Source organism: Panthera pardus, unplaced genomic scaffold (assembly GCF_024362965.1).
Source record: "Panthera pardus isolate Hobbes unplaced genomic scaffold, ASM2436296v1 HiC_scaffold_13, whole genome shotgun sequence".
In the NCBI taxonomy this organism is placed as follows: domain Eukaryota; kingdom Metazoa; phylum Chordata; class Mammalia; order Carnivora; family Felidae; genus Panthera; species Panthera pardus.
Genome location: NW_026526688.1, coordinates 148745306 through 148765749, shown reverse-complemented (window position 1 = coordinate 148765749; position 20444 = coordinate 148745306). Strand labels below are relative to the sequence as shown.

Here is a 20444-nt window from a genome sequence, read left to right as displayed (position 1 = left end):
GGTTCTATTTTTAATTTTTTGAGGAACCTTCATACTGTTTTCCAGAGTGGCTGAACCAGTTTGCATTCCCACCAGTAGTGCAGAAGGGTTCCTCTTTCTCTGCATCCTCACCAACATCTGTTGTTGCCTAAGTTGTCAACTTTAGCCATTCTGACCGGTGTGAGGTCATACCTCATCGTGTATTTTTTTCTTAGTGCTAATCTGGCTTAAATTTCTTTGAACTCATATAAACTATAACAGGAGACTACTACTGATTGATATACTATCCAAAATTTAATCCATAGTAAACCATTTTAGAGTAATACATTTCAGTGAACTCTCTGCACAAAAATGTCATTAAGCTTATATTACACTGGTATCATTCTAAGCATGTAACAAAGAGAAATTAAAGCCTTTTTAAGGTGAATATTTTGGTTCTAATCCATCCATCTTGAAGACTGTCCTAAATATCTTCTTTGCAAGTCCAATGACCCAGAACTTGAATTAAAAAAAAAGCAATGAGGCATCACCCAGGTCAGTCAGTTAGCACCCAACTCTTGATTGCAACTCAAGTCATGATTGTACAGTTCATGAGTTCAAGCCCCCCATCAGGCTCTGTGCTGACAGTATGGAGCTTTCTTGGGATTCTCTGTCTCCTTCTGTCTCTGCCCCTCCCTGTTTGCTATCTATTTCTCTCTCTCTCAAAATAAATAAATAAACTTAAAAAAATAAAGCAGGTATGTTTATAGGTTTAAACTTCATTTTATTATTTTGTCTTTAAGAGTAGTAAGAACATTAATTAATTAAATCATAGAGACTATTGATTTTTTATATGTAGACTCCAAAATTCTTTGAATATTCTATTACAAAACACTATTAGTAAGTAAAGAAATATTTCATGCAGAATTTTTTTCACTAAATGTTTGAAGGGATTTTTTTTTCTAATTTAAGGGTTAGGTAAAGGAGTTGGAGAAAGAACAGTATTTCTTAAATCTCTGAACGAAACGACAGTGTAGACCCTTTCATTTTCTTATCATATTCTTTTTCAAATCTCTCATACTGGGCTACAGTGAAGTGATTTTTCCAATCTCCCAAAATACCTGAAAAGAAAGATAAAATGACAAATTTGAGACATCTATAAAATTTCCTTCTTAGATCAGTTTTAATTTGAATTACCATATATATATATATATATATATATATATATATATATATATATATTTAATTTAAATTCAAGTTAGTTAGCATATAGTGTAATAGTTATTTCAGGAGTTAAATTCAGTGATTCATCACTTTCATATAACACCCAGTACTAGTCCCAACAAGTGCTCCCCTCAAAGTCCATCACCCATTTAGCCAATAACCCCACCCACCTCCCTTCCAGAAACCCTCAGTTTGTTCTCTGCATTTAAGAGTCTCTGATGGTTTTCCTCTCTCTGTTTTTATCTTATTTTTCTTTCCTTCCCCTATGTTCATATTTTTTGTTTCTTAAATTCCAAATATGAGTGAAATCATGTGATATTTGTCTTTCTCTGATTTATTTCACTTATTTCACTTATTGCACTCTTTTGTATCCTTTGGATAAATATCTGGTAGTGAAGTTGCTGGGTCATAAGCTAGTTTTATTTTTATTTTTGAGGACCCTCCATACTGTTTTCCAGAGTGGCTGCACAGTTTGCATTCCCACCAACAGCATAAGAGTGTTCCCTTTCTTCACATCCTTGTCAACATCTGCTGTTTCCCGAGTTGTTCATTTTAGCCATTCTGACAGGGCTGGTTTTGATTTGTATTTCCCTGATGGTGAGTGATGTTGAGGATCTTTTCATGTGTCTGTTAGCCATCTGGATGTCTTCTTTAGGAAAGGATCTATTCATGTCTTCTGCCTATTTCTTCACTGGATTATTTCTTTTTTGGGTGTTGAGTTTAAGAAGTTGTTTACAGATTTTGGATACTAATCCTTAATCAGATATGTCATTTGCAAATATATTTTCACATTATGTGGGTCGCCTTTTAGTTTTGTTGATTGTTTCTTTCACTGTGCAGAAGCTTTTTATCTTGACGAAGTCCTAATAGGTCATTTTTGCTTTTGTTTCCCTTGCCTATGGCGACATGTCGAGAAGAAGTGGCTCTGGCTGCGGTCAAAGATGTTTCTGCCTATTTTCTCCTCTAAGAATTTGATGGTTTCCTGTCTCACATATAGGTCTTTCATCCATTTTGAATTAAGTTTTGTGTATGGTGTAAGAAAGTGGTCCAGTTTCATTCTTCTGCATGTCACTGTCCAGTTTTCCCAACACCATTTGCTAAAGAGACTGTCTTTCTTCCATCGGATATTCTTTATGGCTTTGTTGAAGATTAGTTGGCCATATATTTGTGGGTCCATCTTTGGGTTCTCTGTTCTATTACATTGACCTATGTTTTTGTACCAATACCATATTGTCTTGATAATTACAGCTTTGTAATACAGCTTAAAGTTCAGAATTGTGATGCCTCCAGCATTCAGGGTCTTTTGTGGTTCCATACAAATTTGAGAATTGTTTGTTCTAGCTCTGTGAGGAATGTCGGTGTTATTTTCAAAAGGATTGCATTGAATGTGCATATTGCTTTAGGTAGTATCGACATTTTAACAATATTTATTCTTCTGATCCAGGAGTATAGAATGTTTTTCCATTTCTTTGTGTCTTCTTCAATTTCTTTCATAAGCTTTCTATAGTTTTCAGTGTAAAAAGCTTTTACCTCTTTGGTTAGGTTTATTCCTAGGTATTTCATGTGGTTTTTTGATGCAATTGTAAATGTAATCAATTCCTTGATTTCTCTTTCTGCTGCTTCATTACTGGTGTATAGAAATGCAACAGATTTCTGTATGTGGATTTTGTACCCTGAGACTTTGCTGAATTCATATGCCAGGTTCCAGCAGTTTTTTGGTGGAGTTTTTCAAGGTTCTCCACATAGAGTATCATGTCGTCTGCAAAGAGTGAAAGTTTGACTTCTTCCTTGCCAATGTAGATGCCTTTTTTATATGTCTTTTTGTTGCCCGATTTCTGAGGCTAGGACTTCCAATACTATGTTGAACAACAGTGGTCAGAGTGGACACCCCTGTCATGTTCCTAACCTTAGGGTGAAAGCTCTCAGTTTTTCCCCATAGAGGATAATATTAGCTCTGGGTCTTTTGTATATGGCCTTTATGATGTTGAGGTATGTTCCTTCTATCTCTACTTGGTTGAGGGTTTTTATCAAGAAAGGATGCTGTATTTTGTCAAATGATTTTTCTGCATCTATTGAGAGAATCATATGATTCTTATCCTTTCTTTTATTAATTTGGTGTATCAGGTTGATTTATTTGCAAATATTGAACCAGCCCTGCAGCCCAGGAATAAATACCACTTGGTCACAGTGAATAATTCTCTTAATGGACTGCTGAATTTGATTTGCTACTATCTTGTTGAGAATTTTTACATCCATTTCATTAGGGATATTGGCTTCTAATTCTCCTTTTCAGTGGGGTCTTTGTCTGGTTTTGTAATCAAGACAATTGGTTTCACAGAATGAGTTTGGAAGTTTTCTTTCTACATCTATTTTTTGGAATTGTTTGAGGAAAATATATACTATTTCTTCTTAAATGTCTGGTGGAATTTTCCTAGGAAGCCATTGGCCCAGGATTCTCGTTTGTTGGGAGATTTTTGATTACTGATTCAATGTCTTTGCTGGTTATGGGTCTGTTCAAATTTTCTATTTCTTCTTATTTCAATTTTGGCAGTTTCTATATTTCTAGGAATTTGTCCATATCTTCCAAATTGCCCAGTTTGTTGGCATATAATTTTTCATATTATTATTCTCACAATTGTATTCTGTGGTGTTGGTTGCAATCTCTCCTCTTTAATTCATGATATATCTATTTGGGTCCTTTCTCTTTTCTTCTGGATAAGTCTAGCCAGGATGTTATCAATTTTGTTAATTCTACCACACTTGTATTTTTAAATCTTTAATTTTAGAACTCCATAACTCCATCCCTCACTCCCAAACTCCCAGGCCTCCTTAGTTTTCCAAAATACCTATGGGTTTTTCCAGTATCTTATATAAAGAAATAATCTCTCAAATAGCTTCAAGAAATGTCACTGAAAGAAAATTCAATGTCTCACAATCTTTATTCTTTGCCCTCAAGAGCTTTGTTAACAAAAAATGATGTCTAACATCATTTAAGCTGGCTACTGACCACAGAAAAAATTGTAAGGCATGTGAAAAATATCTAGAGAGTTCACACAAATGAAAGGCATTCTTCTGACATAGCAATGGATGCCAAGACTCATGTTTATCAATGTATAGGCTCTTGAGTAACCATTTCTCATTAGAAGGTCTGTCTTACATGATAGGCTTACAGGAATTACAGAGTTTATTTGCCACGTATTTCCCCTAAGTTTTTGTTGCTGTTGTTCCTAATTTTTTTCTTGTCAGCATACTCAATCTCTTTCCATCTCCTACAGTATTGCTCTTAGCTCTCCACCTATCTATAATGTAATTAGCAAACTAGTATATGATTTCTCACCCTTTCTCATGAAGGGAGAAATGGAATGATCCATACGAACTCCTGCTACAGTGGTATAATTTGTAAATGGATTCTGCTTCATCACATCAAAAGAGCTGTAATAGAGGATTTTATCCACAGTTTCTTCTGGCAGATCTTTGTCTAGAAACTTTAATAATTTCTGAATTTCACGCTTTGGATCCTAAAAAATTATAAAATAAAAGAATTATCTCAGGTAGACATAGTCATGCAATAGGCAATGTATTTAATATGGTTCTACATATCTCAATGCGATCGAGAAAATGATTTTACATTTTTATGTGTATGGTTTACTTTGCTTTCCAAAGTACATGTCCTATTCTTGGTTATGCCAGGCAATCACCCGCTACAAAGAAGATTAAATTCTGTTTCAAAAAATGCAAAAAAATTTGGGTTAATATTCAACCTTTCACACTCAAAAATAAAATTAACCAGTAGAATAACAAATGGTAATAAAGCAAGCTACTATTATCCTAAGGTATAATTTTCAAAATTTTGATCTCCTTTTTTAAAGTGTATCTAACATCAAGAATAGATTGCCTATCAAAAATTTAGAGAAGAATTAATATCTATCCTTCTCAAACTCTTCCAAAAAAGTAGAAGAGGGAGTAACACTTCCAAACCAATTTCACAAGGTTAGCATCACCCAAATGCCAAAAAAAGATAAGAACAGCACAGGAAAATAACAGACTAACATCTCTGGTGAATATCAATGCAAAAATACTGAACAAAATACTAGCAAACAAAATTCAAAAGCACATTGAAAGGTTTGTATACCATGATCAAGTGGATTTATTGCAGTGATGGAAAAGTAGTTTGACATTAGCAAATCAATGTGATACACCACATTAACAAAATGAAAGATAAAAATCATATGATCATTTAAAAAGATATGGTAGTAGATGCTATGAAAAAAATCAACAGCAAAAGAGACTTTTTAAAAGTTTATTTATTTATTTTAAAAGAGAGAGGGAGCAAACATGCAGAGTAGAGAGAGAGAGAGGCAGAGACAGAATCCCATGCAGGCTCCATGCTGTTAGCACAGAGCCCAACACAGGGCTCAATCCCATGAACCGTGAAATCATGACCTGAACTGAAATCAAGAGTCAGACACTTAACCGACTAAGCCATCCAGGTGCCCTGCAAAAGAGACTTTAATAGATAAGACAAGGTGAAGTATTTGACATTATGGACATGAAAGAACTCTCTGGAGAGTTAACATTTAACTTAAGACATGAAGAATGAGGAAAAGTTAATTTGAAAATAGTGAGGAAAAATATTTCAGGCAAGCTCACTTAGTAAGAAAAACAAAGGTGATACCAGAAGAGGTTGGAGAGAGATAGGGACTAAATAATGCTGAACTCAAAATTATCTTAATGATTTTGTATTTCATGTAAGGACAGAAACCACTGAGAGATTTGAAGAAGGGAGTGGGCATACTCTGAGTTTTCAAGAGGATCATTTTCTCTCGGTGGACAATAGAAGCAAAATGAGGTACTCCAAATAAGTCAATATAGTTGTCTGATCTAGCGCAGGAGGCAGTAGTGGTAGAAAAATAGGGGATTGAGTAAAATATCAATTTTCAAGGTATAATTAATAGGATAGTGGATTGATCATATTTATAGATCAAGAAGAAAGGAAAATATGATATAAAAAAAGATGAACCTTAGTTTTCGTTAAAAAGTAAAAGAGAAATTGTACTGTAGTTGCCTCTCACCTCTTTCATGTCTTCATAGAATAGGTAAAGAATACGATAATCATTCCTCTTCTCCCACCAGCCCTTCACGTGATCATACCACGCACCAAAAGCCACTAAATTGAAAGATACAATGTTTGGAAAATTAAAACCATTTGCATAGAGAACTGTTACATATTATTCCAAGTCATCATTATCAATACAAAAGCACTTATCAGTTCAAGAAATTGGGCTAATAGGGTAATTACTTCTGTTTTCACTAAATTTACAATTTACTTGGAAAGGAGTGGCAGGGAACTTTATAGAAGAAGAGAGGGAGAGAAAATGATAGGGGTGGAGAGGTTAAGAAAGGGCTCTGGAGAAAGAAGAATGTATTTGGATCTAAGAGGAAAAATTGGGCTTTGATAATAGTAAGAATGAGTAGACATTATATGGACAGAGAATCATCCAAGCAGTAGCAGGAGTAAAAATTTGCAAGACACCATTGAGATGGACTTGCCTTGAAAAGAGAGTTTTTATAGAAGAATGTTTGTATGAGAACTATATGTAGAGCTACTATTATTGGCATAAGTATGTTTCCCTGAAAGACGATACACAGGTAGAGAAACAGAGCCTTAAGGATAAAATCTTTACTCAAGAATTTTCAGTCTAGGTAATAAAAATAAGGGACTGGTAGAGAAAAGAGAGCCTAAGAAATACGTGTAAAATTGAAACAATACAATGGCTGCACAGCAAGGGATGAAAACACTTAATCGTCACTAAGCACTAATGAAACAAGACTAATAACTGAAAAATCTGTGTTACATATTCCCTAAAAGTTCTTAAAGGGAAGAGATGACTATGTATTCGGCTTCTTCTATAGTCTTTCTAATTCATTAGTAGAGTGCTGGGCACATATTAGGTTTATAATAACAGATTTATATTTGAACTTTCTATCTTCTTGCAAAAAGACTTTTCACTATGGGGAGCCTGGGTGACTCAGTCAGTTGAGCCTCTGACTTCGGCTCAGGTCATGATTTCACGGCTCGACAGTTCAAGCCCCCAGTCGGGCTCTGTGCTGACAGCTCGGAGCCTGAACCCTGCTTCAGATTCTGTGTTTCCCTCTTTCCCTACACCTCCCTTGCTCACACTCTGTCTCTCTCTCTCTCTCTCTTAAAAATAAACATTAAAGGGGCCCCTGGGTGGCTCAGTCGGTTGGGCATCCGACTTCAGTTCGGGTCATGATCTCACAGTTTGTGAGTTCGAGCCCCGTGTCGGGCTCTGTACTGACAGCTTGGAGCCTGGAGTCTGCTTTGGATTCTGTGTCTTCCTCTCTGTTCCTCCTCCACTCACACTCTGTCTCTCTATCTTTCTCTCAAAAATAATAAAGATTTAAAAAAATTAAAAAATGAATAAAAAATAAACATTAAAAAAATTATTAAAAAAAAAAAAAAAAGACTTTTCACTATAGAACACCTTGAGTAAAGTAAGAGTTGAACCCACCCTTTCCAGTCATGAATTTATCCAGGAACTCTTCCCAGGTGCCAGGCTCTGGATGCAGTTTTGCCATCTGGTAGAAATAATAGTAAGACACAGCCACATCTTTAGCGTTTCGTGCCACGTAGACCATCTGTGGAGAGATATGGCAAATCATCATTTCACTTATATTTTTTAATATTTTGTAAACTTGCTTGTCTTGCGAGAATGCTTATTTTCTCCTATCAATGTCCTGATCTCAGCATTTATATATATATCCTGACATGGAATATTCACAACTATGTATTGTTTAACACAAAGATTTGGGCCTTCACACCCTGTTTCTCCTTAGCTTTTGAAAAGAACATCTCTTAAAACATAGAAAATCAAATATAATAAGAATTATAGTAAATGTTATATTAGCAAAAATGAGCTAATATTGTTCTCAAATTTAAAATATTATTCTATATCACTTACTAAAACATGTAAAAAGAAACAGAAATTATAAAACTTATAGAAAGCTAAAGTAAAATTTTTAAAACTGAAAAAATGCCCTATTTTTAATTGAAAATAAATTTTTTATAAGGATACATTTAATCAATAATGATTAAACATTCTTCATTTTGTTCGTGACCATGGATACATAACAATTATTGCTGTTTATAGTGATTTGCTGTGAGATTAAAATTTATTTTATGTATAGAGTCCTAAAGTCTACTTGAAAAAAGAAATTTTGAACATATTCTCCAAAAGAAATGACATTATTACGTCTCAGTGTTAATTGGATTTTCAGGGAAGTCCACTGAAATCCATAATCCTACTTTTCCCCTGAAGTACATCTAACAATCCTGAGGTCCCAGCCACCCATGCAGTAAACATAACTCTAAGGGAAAATGCATTCAGGAAGAAATCTCATTTTCTCTAATTAGAATCAGCTTCCTTCTTCTCTTCCAATTGATAGGAAAAAGAAATGGGAAGTTTTATAATCCCAAGTCACTGATAGTAGTTCTCATATTCTGGGGCAAGGAGAGAGAGAGAGTAAAAAGAGGTTTTTCAAAAGATTGAGTATAGAGTTCTAAGAGTTGAGACTATTGCTGATCCAATTTCTTGAGATAAACATTTCCAATAACTTCCTATTTCAATAGCAGGAGTATATGGTAACAAATCAATCATTTTATTCTATCATCATGTAAGTTCTTTTTTTTTTTCTTTTTTTTTTTCTTTTTTATTTTTTTTATTTTTTTTTTATTTTTTAATATATGAAATTTACTGTCAAATTGGTTTCCATACAACACCCAGTGCTCATCCCAAAAGGTGCCCTCCTCAATACCCATCACCCACCCTGCCCTCCCTCCCACCCTGCCCTCCCTCCCACCCCCCATCAACCCTCAATTTGTTCTCAGTTTTTAACAGTCTCTTATGCTTTGGCTCTCTCCCACTCTAACCTCTTTTTTTTTTTTTTTTTTTTTTCCTTCCCCTCCCCCATGGGTTTCTGTTATGTTTCTCAGGATCCACATAAGAGTGAAACCATATGGTATCTGTCTTTCTCTGTATGGCTTATTTCACTTAGCATCACACTCTCCAGTTCCATCCATGTTGCTACAAAAGGCCATATTTCATTTTTTCTCATTGCCACGTAGTATTCCATTGTGTATATAAACCACAATTTCTTTATCCATTCATCAGTTGATGGACATTTAGGCTCTTTCTATAATTTGGCTATTGTTGAGAGTGCCGCTATAAACATTGGGGTACAGGTGCCCCTATGCATCAGTACTCCTGTATCCCTTGGATAAATTCCTAGCAGTGCTATTGCTGGGTCATAGGGTAGGTCTATTTTTAATTTTCTGAGGAACCTCCACACTGCTTTCCAGAGCGGCTGCACCAATTTGCATTCCCACCAACAGTGCAAGAGGGTTCCTGTTTCTCCACATCCTCTCCAGCATCTATAGTCTCCTGATTTCTTCATTTTGGCCACTCTGACTGGCATGAGGTGATATCTGAGTGTGGTTTTGATTTGTATTTCCCTGATAAGGAGCGACGTTGAACATCTTTTCATGTGCCTGTTGGCCATCCGGATGTCTTCTTTAGAGAAGTGTCTATTCATGTTTTCTGCCCATTTCTTCACTGGGTTATTTGTTTTTCGGGTGTGGAGTTTGATGAGCTCTTTATAGATTTTGGATACTAGCCCTTTGTCCGATGTGTCATTTGCAAATATCTTTTCCCATTCCGTTGGTTGCCTTTTAGTTTTGTTGGTTGTTTCCTTTGCTGTGCAGAAGCTTTTTATCTTCATAAGGTCCCAGTAATTCACTTTTGCTTTTAATTCCCTTGCCTTTGGGGATGTGCCGAGTAAGAGATTGCTACGGCTGAGGTCAGAGAGGTCTTTTCCTGCTTTCTCCTCTAAGGTTTTGATGGTTTCCTGTCTCACATTCAGGTCCTTTATCCATTTTGAGTTTATTTTTGTGAATGGTGTGAGAAAGTGGTCTAGTTTCAACCTTCTGCATGTTGCTGTCCAGTTCTCCCAGCACCATTTGTTAAAGAGACTGTCTTTTTTCCATTGGATGTTCTTTCCTGCTTTGTCAAAGATGAGTTGGCCATACGTTTGTGGGTCTAGTTCTGGGGTTTCTATTCTATTCCATTGGTCTATGTGTCTGTTTTTATGCCAATACCATGCTGACTTGATGATGACAGCTTTGTAGTAGAGGCTAAAGTCTGGGATTGTGATGCCTCCTGCTTTGGTCTTCTTCTTCAAAATTACTTTGGCTATTCGGGGCCTTTTGTGGTTCCATATGAATTTTAGGATTGCTTGTTCTAGTTTCGAGAAGAATGCTGGTGCAATTTTGATTGGGATTGCATTGAATGTGTAGATAGCTTTGGGTAGTATTGACATTTTGACAATATTTATTCTTCCAATCCATGAGCACGGAATGTCTTTCCATTTCTTTATATCTTCTTCAATTACCTGCATAAGCTTTCTATAGTTTTCAGCATACAGATCTTTTACATCTTTGGTTAGATTTATTCCTAGGTATTTTATGCTTCTTGGTGCAATTGTGAATGGGATCAGTTTCTTCATTTGTCTTTCTGTTGCTTCATTGTTAGTGTATAAGAATGCAACTGATTTCTGCACATTGATTTTGTATCCTGCAACTTTGCTGAATTCATGTATCAGTTCTAGCAGACTTTTGGTGGAGTCTATCGGATTTTCCATGTATAATATCATGTCATCTGCAAAAAGCGAAAGCTTGACTTCATCTTTGCCAATTTTGATGCCTTTGATTTCCTTTTGTTGTCTGATTGCTGATGCTAGAACTTCCAGCACTATATTAAACAACAGCGGTGACAGTGGGCATCCCTGTCGTGTTCCTGATCTCAGGGAAAAAGCTCTCAGTTTTTCGCCGTTGAGGATGATGTTAGCTGTGGGCTTTTCATAAATGGCCTTTATGATCTTTAAGTATGTTCCTTCTATCCCGACTTTCTCAAGGGTTTTTATTAAGAAAGGGTGCTGGATTTTGTCAAAGGCCTTTTCTGCATCGATTGACAGGATCATATGGTTCTTCTCTTTTTTTTTGTTAATGTGATGTATCACGTTGATCGATTTGCGAATGTTGAACCAGCCCTGCATCCCAGGAATGAATCCCACTTGATCATGGTGAATAATTCTTTTTATATGCTGTTGAATTCGATTTGCTAGTATCTTATTAAGAATTTTTGCATCCATATTCATCAGGGATATTGGCCTGTAGTTCTCTTTTTTTACTGGGTCTCTGTCTGGTTTAGGAATCAAAGTAATACTGGCTTCATAGAATGAGTCTGGAAGTTTTCCTTCCCTTTCTATTTCTTGGAATAGCTTGAGAAGGATAGGTATTATCTCTGCTTTAAATGTCTGGTAGAACTCCCCTGGGAAGCCATCTGGTCCTGGACTCTTATTTGTTGGGAGATTTTTGATAACCGATTCAATTTCTTCGCTGGTTATGGGTCTGTTCAAGCTTTCTATTTCCTCCTGATTGAGTTTTGGAAGAGTGTGGGTGTTTAGAAATTTGTCCATTTCTTCCAGGTTGTCCAATTTGCTGGCATATAATTTTTCATAGTATTCCCTGATAATTGTTTGTATCTCTGAGGGATTGGTTGTAATCATTCCATTTTCATTCATGATTTTATCTATTTGGGTCATCTCCCTTTTCTTTTTGAGAAGCCTGGCTAGAGGTTTGTCAATTTTGTTTATTTTTTCAAAAAACCAACTCTTGGTTTCGTTGATCTGCTCTACAGTTTTTTTAGATTCTATATTGTTTATTTCTGCTCTGATCTTTATGATTTCTCTTCTTCTGCTGGGTTTAGGCTGCCTTTGCTGTTCTGCTTCTATTTCCTTTAGGTGTGCTGTTAGATTTTGTATTTGGGATTTTTCTTGTTTCTTGAGATAGGCCTGGATTGCAATGTATTTTCCTCTCAGGACTGCCTTCGCTGCATCCCAAAGCGTTTGGATTGTTGTATTTTCATTTTCGTTTGTTTCCATGTATATTTTAATTTCTTCTCTAATTGCCTGGTTGACCCACTCATTCGTTAGTAGGGTGTTCTTTAACCTCCATGCTTTTGGAGGTTTTCCAGACTTTTTCCTGTGGTTGATTTCAAGCTTCATAGCATTGTGGTCTGAAAGTATGCATGGTATAATTTCAATTCTTGTAAACTTATGAAGGGCTGTTTTGTGACCCAGTATATGATCTATCTTGGAGACTGTTCCATGTGCACTCGAGAAGAAAGTCTATTCTGTTGCTTTGGGATGCAGAGTTCTAAATATATCTGTCAAGTCCATCTGATCCAATGTATCATTCAGGGCCCTTGTTTCTTTATTGACTGTGTGTCTAGATGATCTATCCATTTCTGTAAGTGGGGTGTTAAAGTCCCCTGCAATGACCACATTCTTATCCATAAGGTTGCTTATGTTTATGAGTAATTGTTTTATATATCTGGGGGCTCGGGTATTTGGCGCATAGACATTTATAATAGTTAGCTCTTCCTGGTGGATAGACCCTGTGATTATTATATAATGCCCTTCTTCATCTCTTGTTACAGCCTTTAATTTAAAGTCTAGTTTGTCTGATATAAGTATGGCTACTCCAGCTTTCTTTTGGCTTCCAGGAGCATGATAAATAGTTCTCCATCCCCTCACTCTCAATCTAAAGGTGTCCTCAGATCTAAAATGAGTCTCTTGTAGACAGCAAATAGATGGGTCTTATTTTTTTATCCATTCTGATACCCTATGTCTTTTAGTTGGCGCATTTAATCCATTTACATTCAGTGTTATTATAGAAAGATATGGGTTTAGAGTCATTGTGATGTCTGTATGTTTTATGCTTGTAGTGATGTCTCTGGTACTTTGTCTCACAGGATCCCCCTTAGGATCTCTTGTAGGGCTGGTTTCGTGGTGACAAATTCCTTCAGTTTTTGTTTGTTTGGGAAGACCTTTATCTCTCCTTCTATTCTAAATGACAGACTTGCTGGATAAAGGATTCTCGGCTGCATATTTTTTCTGTTTAGCACACTGTAGATATCGTGCCAAGCCTTTCTGGCCTGCCAAGTTTCAAAGGAGAGATCAGTCACGAGTCTTATAGGTCTCCCTTTATATGTGAGGGCACGTTTATCCCTTGCTGCTTTCAGAATTTTCTCTTTATCCTTGTATTTTGCCAGTTTCACTATGATATGTCGTGCAGAAGATCGATTCAAGTTATGTCTGAAGGGAGTTCTCTGTGCCTCTTGGATTTCAATGCCTTTTTCCTTCCCCAGTTCAGGGAAGTTCTCAGCTATAATTTGTTCAAGTACCCCTTCAGCACCTTTCCCTCTCTCTTCCTCCTCTGGGATACCAATTATGCGTATATTATTTTTTTTTTAGTGTATCACTTAGTTCTCTAATTTTCCCCTCATACTCCTGGATTTTTTTATCTCTCTTTCTTTCAGCTTCCTCTTTCTCCATAACTTTATCTTCTAGTTCACCTATTCTCTCCTCTGCCTCTTCAAGCCGAGCCACCGTGGATTCCATTTTGTTTTGCATTTCATTTAAAGCGTTTTTCAACTCCTCGTGACTGTTCCTTAGTCCCTCGATCTTTGTGGCAAGAGATTCTCTGCTGTCCTGTATACTGTTTTCAAGCCCAGCGATTAATTTTATGACTATTATTCTAAATTCACTTTCTGTTATATTATTTAAATCCTTTTTGATCAGTTCATTAGCTGTTGTTATTTCCTGGAGATTCTTCTGAGGGGAATTCTTCCGTTTGGTCATTTTGGAGAGTCCCTTGCATGGTGAGGACCTGCAGTGCACTTCCCCTGTGCTGTGGTGTATAACTGGAGTTAGTGGGCGGGGCCGCAGTCCGACCCGATGTCTGCCCCCAGCCCACTGCTGGGGCCACAGTCAGACTGGTGTGTGCCTTCTCTTCCCCTCTCCTAGGGGCGGGATTCACTGTGGGGTGGCGTGTCCCGTCTGGGCTACTTGCACACTGCCAGGCTTGTGTTGCTGGGGATCTGGCGTATTAGCTGGGGTGGGTAGGCAAGGTGCACGGGGGGTGGAGGGGCAGGCTTAGCTCGCTTCTCCTTAGGTGATCCACTTCAGGAGGAGCCCTGTGGCAGCGGGAGGGAGTCAGATCCGCTGCCGGAGGTTTGGCTCCGCAGAAGCACAGAGTTGGGTGTTTGCGCGGAGCGAGCAAGTTCCCTGGCAGGAACTGGTTCCCTTTGGGATTTTGGCTGGGGGATGGGCGGGGGAGATGGCGCTGGTGAGCGCCTTTGTTCCCTGCCAAGCTGAGCTCTGCCGTCCGGGGGCTCAGCAGCTCTCCCTCCCTTTGTCCTCCAGCCTTCCCGCTTTCCGAGCAGAGCTGTTAACTTATGACCTCCCAGAGGCTAAGTCGCGCTTGCTATCGGAACACAGTCTGTCCGGCCCCTCCACTTTTGCCAGCCAGACTCGGGGGCTCTGCTTGGCCGGCGAGCCGCCCCTCCGCCCCGGCTCCCTCCCGCCAGTCCGTGGAGCGCGCACCGCCTCGCCGCCCTTCCTACCCTCTTCTGTGGGCCTCTAGTCTGCGCTTGACTCCGGAGACTCCCTTCTGCTAATCCTCTGGCGGTTTTCTGGGTTCTTTAGGCAGGTGTAGGTGGAATCTAAGTGATCGGCAGGACGCGTTGTGAGCCCCGCGTCCTCCTACGCCGCCATCTTCCGGAACCTCTACACTTATTTTTAATGTGAAGTATCTTTGCACTCGAGATCTCAGCAGAGGGTCCAGTAGCGTCACCTGCGTCCAAGTGCCGACCTGGCGTCTTCGGCTGCTGTCTCCAAGTCTGCCTCACTGTCAAACTGCTTAGGAAGGGCTTTGGTGCCCTTTATTCGAGGTGAAACGATCCACTGAAGACAGGAGGCCTACACCTGCCGCACAGCACAGACTGGTCATCATGTAAGTTCTTTAGTGCGGACTGTTTCCACTTCCCACAGTGTAGATACAAGGCTATCCTGAAGATATGCCCCAATTCTCTTAATAGCAAGACCATGTGTTTCTGGGAACATCTAAGGATTTTTACCTTTGGAATTAAGATGATAAACTATATCCTTGCTTTCTTATCATTTTTTGTTTTAATTAGAGTTTGAATAAAAAAGAAAGTCACACATAAGTGCATGTACAGACTTATTTGTATAAGCTCAATAGTATTCATAAGAATTAAACAAAATATCATGCTCTTAGATGGCAGAGAATGTCTTATTTGTGTTTGCATTTATAATGACAATTACAATATTGGTACATACACAGTAGCACTTCCATAAATGTTTACTGATTATATGCTTATTGAAGAATTTTGCTTACAGGTAGCTGAATCAGAACTGCAAGGAGAAATTAAAAATTTATAGTCAGATTTCAACATCCTTCTCTCTATAACTGATAGAAAAATATGAAAAGATGAGAAATGTGATTCTACATATATTAAAAGAATGTTAAAGGAATATCATGAGCAACTTCATTACAAAAATTTGACAGCTTATTTTTAAAAATTTTTTTGAAGTTTATTTATTTATTTTGAGAGACATAGAGAGCTAGTTGGAGAGGGGCAGAGAGAGAGGGAGAGAGAGAATCCCAAGAAGACTCTGCACTGTCAATGCAGAGCCCAACACGGGGCTCGAATCCATAAACTGTGAGATCAAGACCTGAGCCAAAACCAAGAGTTGGACACTTAACCAACTGAGCTACACAGGTGCCCCCCAAATTTGACAGTTTAAATGACATGGACCAATTCCTTACAATGCATAAACTACCAAAGATCATGTAAAGAAAAGTATATAATCTGAATAATACTAAATCTATGAAATACATTCAATTTGCAGTTAAAAATCCTTCCAGAAGAAGAAAATTCCAGGCTTAGATCGCTTCACTGGTGAATTGTACAAAATATTAAGAATGAAATAGTACCAATTCCAACCAAACACTTCCAGTAAATTGGAAAAGAATAAATACCTTTCAATTCATCTTATTAGTCCCTATAGTACCAAAGGAAGGGGTTATTCCCTAATGATAAAGACATTACAATGCAAAGGAAAGTAGAGTTCAATTATCTCCCAAAGATACAAATTATTTTTTAAAAATTAGTAAGTTGTACTCAATAATATGACAACACCAAATTAATACATATCATAAATGAATACAATCAATAATTAAATATAAGATATGCAAGGTTGTTTTAACATTTAAAAAATCAATTGGTGTAATTAATCACAGTAACAGACTAAAATAATGGAAAACTGTATGATTGGTCTTTTTTTTATGTTTATTTTTGAAAGAGATAGACACAGTATGAGCAGGGGAGTGGAAGAGAGAGAGGAAGACAAAGAATCCAAGGCAGGCTCCAGGATCTGAGCTGTCAGCACAGAGACCTACACAGGGCTCGAACCCATGAACCAGGAGATCATGACCTGACTGAAGCTGGATGCTTAACCAACTGAGCCACCCAGGTGCCCTCATATGATTTGTCTTAATGGGTACAGAAAAAAATCATTAGACAAAATCTAGCATGCATTCCTGATAAAAACTCAGCAAAGTAAATAGAACAGAACTTCCTCAGCCAGGTAAAGGGCGTATACAAAAGAACCTACAGGTGACGTCATCATACTTCGAAATGAATTTTCTCTAAGATCAAGAGCAAGACAAGTGCATCTGCTCTCACCACTCCTATTCAGTATTGTATTAGAGGTTCTATCCAGTTCAATAAGGCAAAATTAATAATAATAATAATAATAATAAGCAAAAAGCATTCATAAAGAAGAAGTAAGAATATTTTGTATTTTTTATTTACTAACAGCATGAGCATCTACATAGAACAATGAATGGGATCTACAAAAAAATCTATTAGATCTATTAAGTGAATTTAATAAGGTTTCAGGATAAAGGATTTATGCCCATATACCAGTAACAAACATTCATAAAATAATGCTAGTGTGTGTTTGTGTGTGTGTGCATGAGGAAGACAGAGAGAGAGAGAGAGAATTACTTTTATATGAGAAAATTTTAAAAAGAACATCTTTCTTATAGGTATTAGATATTTAGGTCTAAATGTGATAACTGAAACAATAAAGCCAATACAATTAAACAGAAGAGAAAATATCTTCATAACTTTGGGGAAGGCATTCTCTTAAACAAATATACACACAACAAAAAATAAAAAATAAAGAAAAAAACTGATATATTGACCAACGTCAAAATTAAGAACTTCTTTAAGACATTATTAAGGAAAGAAAAAAAATAGAGTGAATTAGGATATAAAAAAATTCAATGATCTCATCCAAGGACTTGTATCCAGAATATATGGAGAATTTCTACTTTAATAACAAAAAAAAAGAAGCACTTATCGGAAGAAAAAGGCCAAGGAACTTGAACAGATACCTCAGGAAAGAAGATATTTAAGCTATGTAAAGGTGTTTCACCTAATTAGTCATTAGGGAAATATGAATAAAACCACAATGAGATGCCACCATACATCTACTAGTAGGGCTAAAATTAAATATTTTTAGGTATATTTTAGGTTGGTGAGGATGTAGAGTAACTTTAACTCTTGCACTACTGGTCAAAGTGTGGATTGGTCCATATGTTTGAAAATATCTATTGAAGCTGGTTACATGTATACACTAGATCCAGCAATTCCATCCCAAGATATAACACCAAGGAGAAATGTGTACACACATGTGTAATGAAAACTTTTGTAAGAATGTGAATTGAAGCGTGCCTGGGGGGCTCGGTAGGTTAAGCATTGGACGTCAGCTCAGGTCATAATCTCCCAGTGAATGAGTTTGAGCTCCGCGTTGAGATCTCTGCTAACAGCTTAGAGCCTGGGGCCTGCTTTGGGTTTGGTGTCTCCCTCTCTCTGCCCTTCCCCTGCTTGCACTCTGTCTCATTCTCTCTCAAAAATAAATAAACATTAAAAAATAATAATAATCTGCATTGAAGGAGTGACTGAGTCTTGATTTTGGCTCAGGTCATGATCTCCCCAGTTGTGAGTTCAAGCCCCATGTTGGGCTCTGTGCTGACAGCGTGGAGCCTGCTTGGGATTCTCTCTGTCTCTCTGCTCCACCCCCCACTTGCTCACTTTCTCTCAATAAATAAATAAATAAACAAACTTTAAAAAAAAAGGATGTGCATTGAAGTACTATTTAATTACTGACAACTAACAACCACCAATAATACTGTGGGTAAGTAGGTTGTGAAATACTCACATAGATGTAATGGAATGCCTTATATCAGTGGTTCTCAAACATTAGCATGACTCTAATTCACCTGGAAGTCTTATTAAAACTCATATTTCTAGACCTCATCCCTATAGTCTTTGATTCAGTAGGTCTGAATTGGGCCTGAGATTTGCTTCTCTAACACGTTCCTTTTGTTCAAGGTACCACATTTTGTGACATATGATATAGCAGGCTACATTAAAGAAAACAAAACAAAAACAAGATAACAAGCATGATAAGAATTGAACTCACAAATATGGTGTTAAATGAAATAAGTTAAATATTCAAGATTACATACTTTCTTATTACAGACAAAACAGGCAAACTAATTTATGGTGAAAACATTTAGGATAGTAGTTATCGTTGAATACAGGGATTGTTGCCCAGAATGTCAAGAAACAGAGTTTTTGGGGTGTTAGTAATGTTCAATTTCTTGATTTGGATGCTGGTTTCATGGATATGCTCACTTTGTAAAAATTCATCAAGCAGTATGCCTAGGATTTATGTACTTTTCTAAATGTTATAATTGAGGGGTGCCTGGGTGGCTCAGTTGGTTAGGCTTCCGACTTCAGCTCAGGTCATGATCTCACAGTCCGTGAGTTTGAGCCCCGTGTCAGGCTCTGTGCTGACAGCTCAGAGCCTGGAGCCTGCTTAGGATTCTGTGTTTCCCACTCTCCCTGCCCCTCCCCTGCTCATGCTCTGTCTCACTCTGTCTCAAAAGTAAATAAAAACATTAAAAAAAATTTTTTTTAATGTTATACTTGAATTTAAAATGTTATACTTGAATTTAAAAAAGGAAGTTTAACTGAATCCACATCCATATATGTGTGTGTGTATGTATATATATATATATATATATATATATATATACATATATAAGTATATATGTGTGTATATATATAATTATAAATCCATATTTGTAAATTATAATTATATTGAATTCATGAATAAGCAGTTATTGGGTTATTTAAATATTTAAATATTAAATAGTTGTTTGAGTATTTACATATTAGATATTTATTTTAAGTATTTATTTAAATACTTAAATATAAAATATTTAAAAGTAGGTAGTGAGTGAAGGGATTTAGACAGAAAAACAGGCATTTTAGAGAACAGAAAACCTGAGAGAGTCTCAGTGCTTGGGCGCTAAGTCTACATCTATTTATCTATGGCACTGGTGTCCTCTGGTGTCTTTTTCAATCTTTGGGGTATAGGGATCACATTATTATTTTTGCAATTATTTATCCAGAGATTGCAATCGCCCACCGTAATTTCTGCATGATTAGTAAAAGAAATTTCAACACAAATAAGGATTTGTTTTCTTTAAAATTTGCTACCTTGCAGTTATTCTTCCAAAATGAAGAAGGGAGAAGTTGAACAGGTAGGTGTGTTTTCACTAATCGAGGAGACTGCTTTTTTTTCAAATCCTCCACACCTACAAGCACAAAAGTTAAACTATATTATAAATGTGGAATCATAAAGGTTAATGGCAATGTAATCTAAGATTTTGTAGACATTAACCCCACTCACTATATGGCTTGAAATGATCATATGGCTATATGACTTCATATAAAATCTATAATGAGATCAAAACTGATAAATTCTGGCTACTTATGTGTTTTATTTCACATGTATTACAGTCAATAACTGTCTGTAATATCCTCAGATACAGTACCTTGATGAGGTGGAAACAGCAACAGGTCCATGTCAAGATATCCAAATTTTTCCTTCATTTATCTTTCTCTTTTTCTTATTTACAATATGGGGAAATGGAACTAGAAGATTTCAAATTCCTTTTCCAGCTTTCTTATATTCAAATTATAAGATTAAATTGAACCTTGAGGCTCATAACTAACACAATTTTAATAATGCATTACCATCCATTGTTCTGTTCCTTGAATCTGTAAACATCAGCTAACAAGAAGTAGACATGATTTTATATTGAATCAAACACTGAATTTTCTGTATATAATGATTGTACAACATTTAAACGTTGAAGACTTCCACCTGTGCTATTA

The 20444-nt window shown here is 36.8% G+C and overlaps 1 protein-coding gene across 4 annotated transcripts in view; it reads right to left on the bottom strand.

Moving 5' to 3' along the window:
- Positions 1-248: 248 nt before the first annotated feature.
- LOC109278146 (sulfotransferase 1 family member D1-like) overlaps positions 249-20444 on the bottom strand; it is a 52345-nt gene continuing 32149 nt past the window's right edge. For all 4 annotated transcript variants that reach the window (XM_019468208.2, XM_019468200.2, XM_019468190.2 and 1 more), the window contains exons 4-8: positions 19764-19861; positions 7716-7842; positions 6255-6349; positions 4520-4700; positions 249-1079 (exon numbers count right to left, since the gene is read on the bottom strand). In XM_019468208.2, coding sequence (XP_019323753.1) covers positions 967-1079; positions 4520-4700; positions 6255-6349; positions 7716-7842; positions 19764-19861 — 614 coding nt within the window. In that variant the 3' untranslated portion in view covers positions 249-966. The remainder of the gene's footprint in view (positions 1080-4519; positions 4701-6254; positions 6350-7715; positions 7843-19763; positions 19862-20444) is intronic.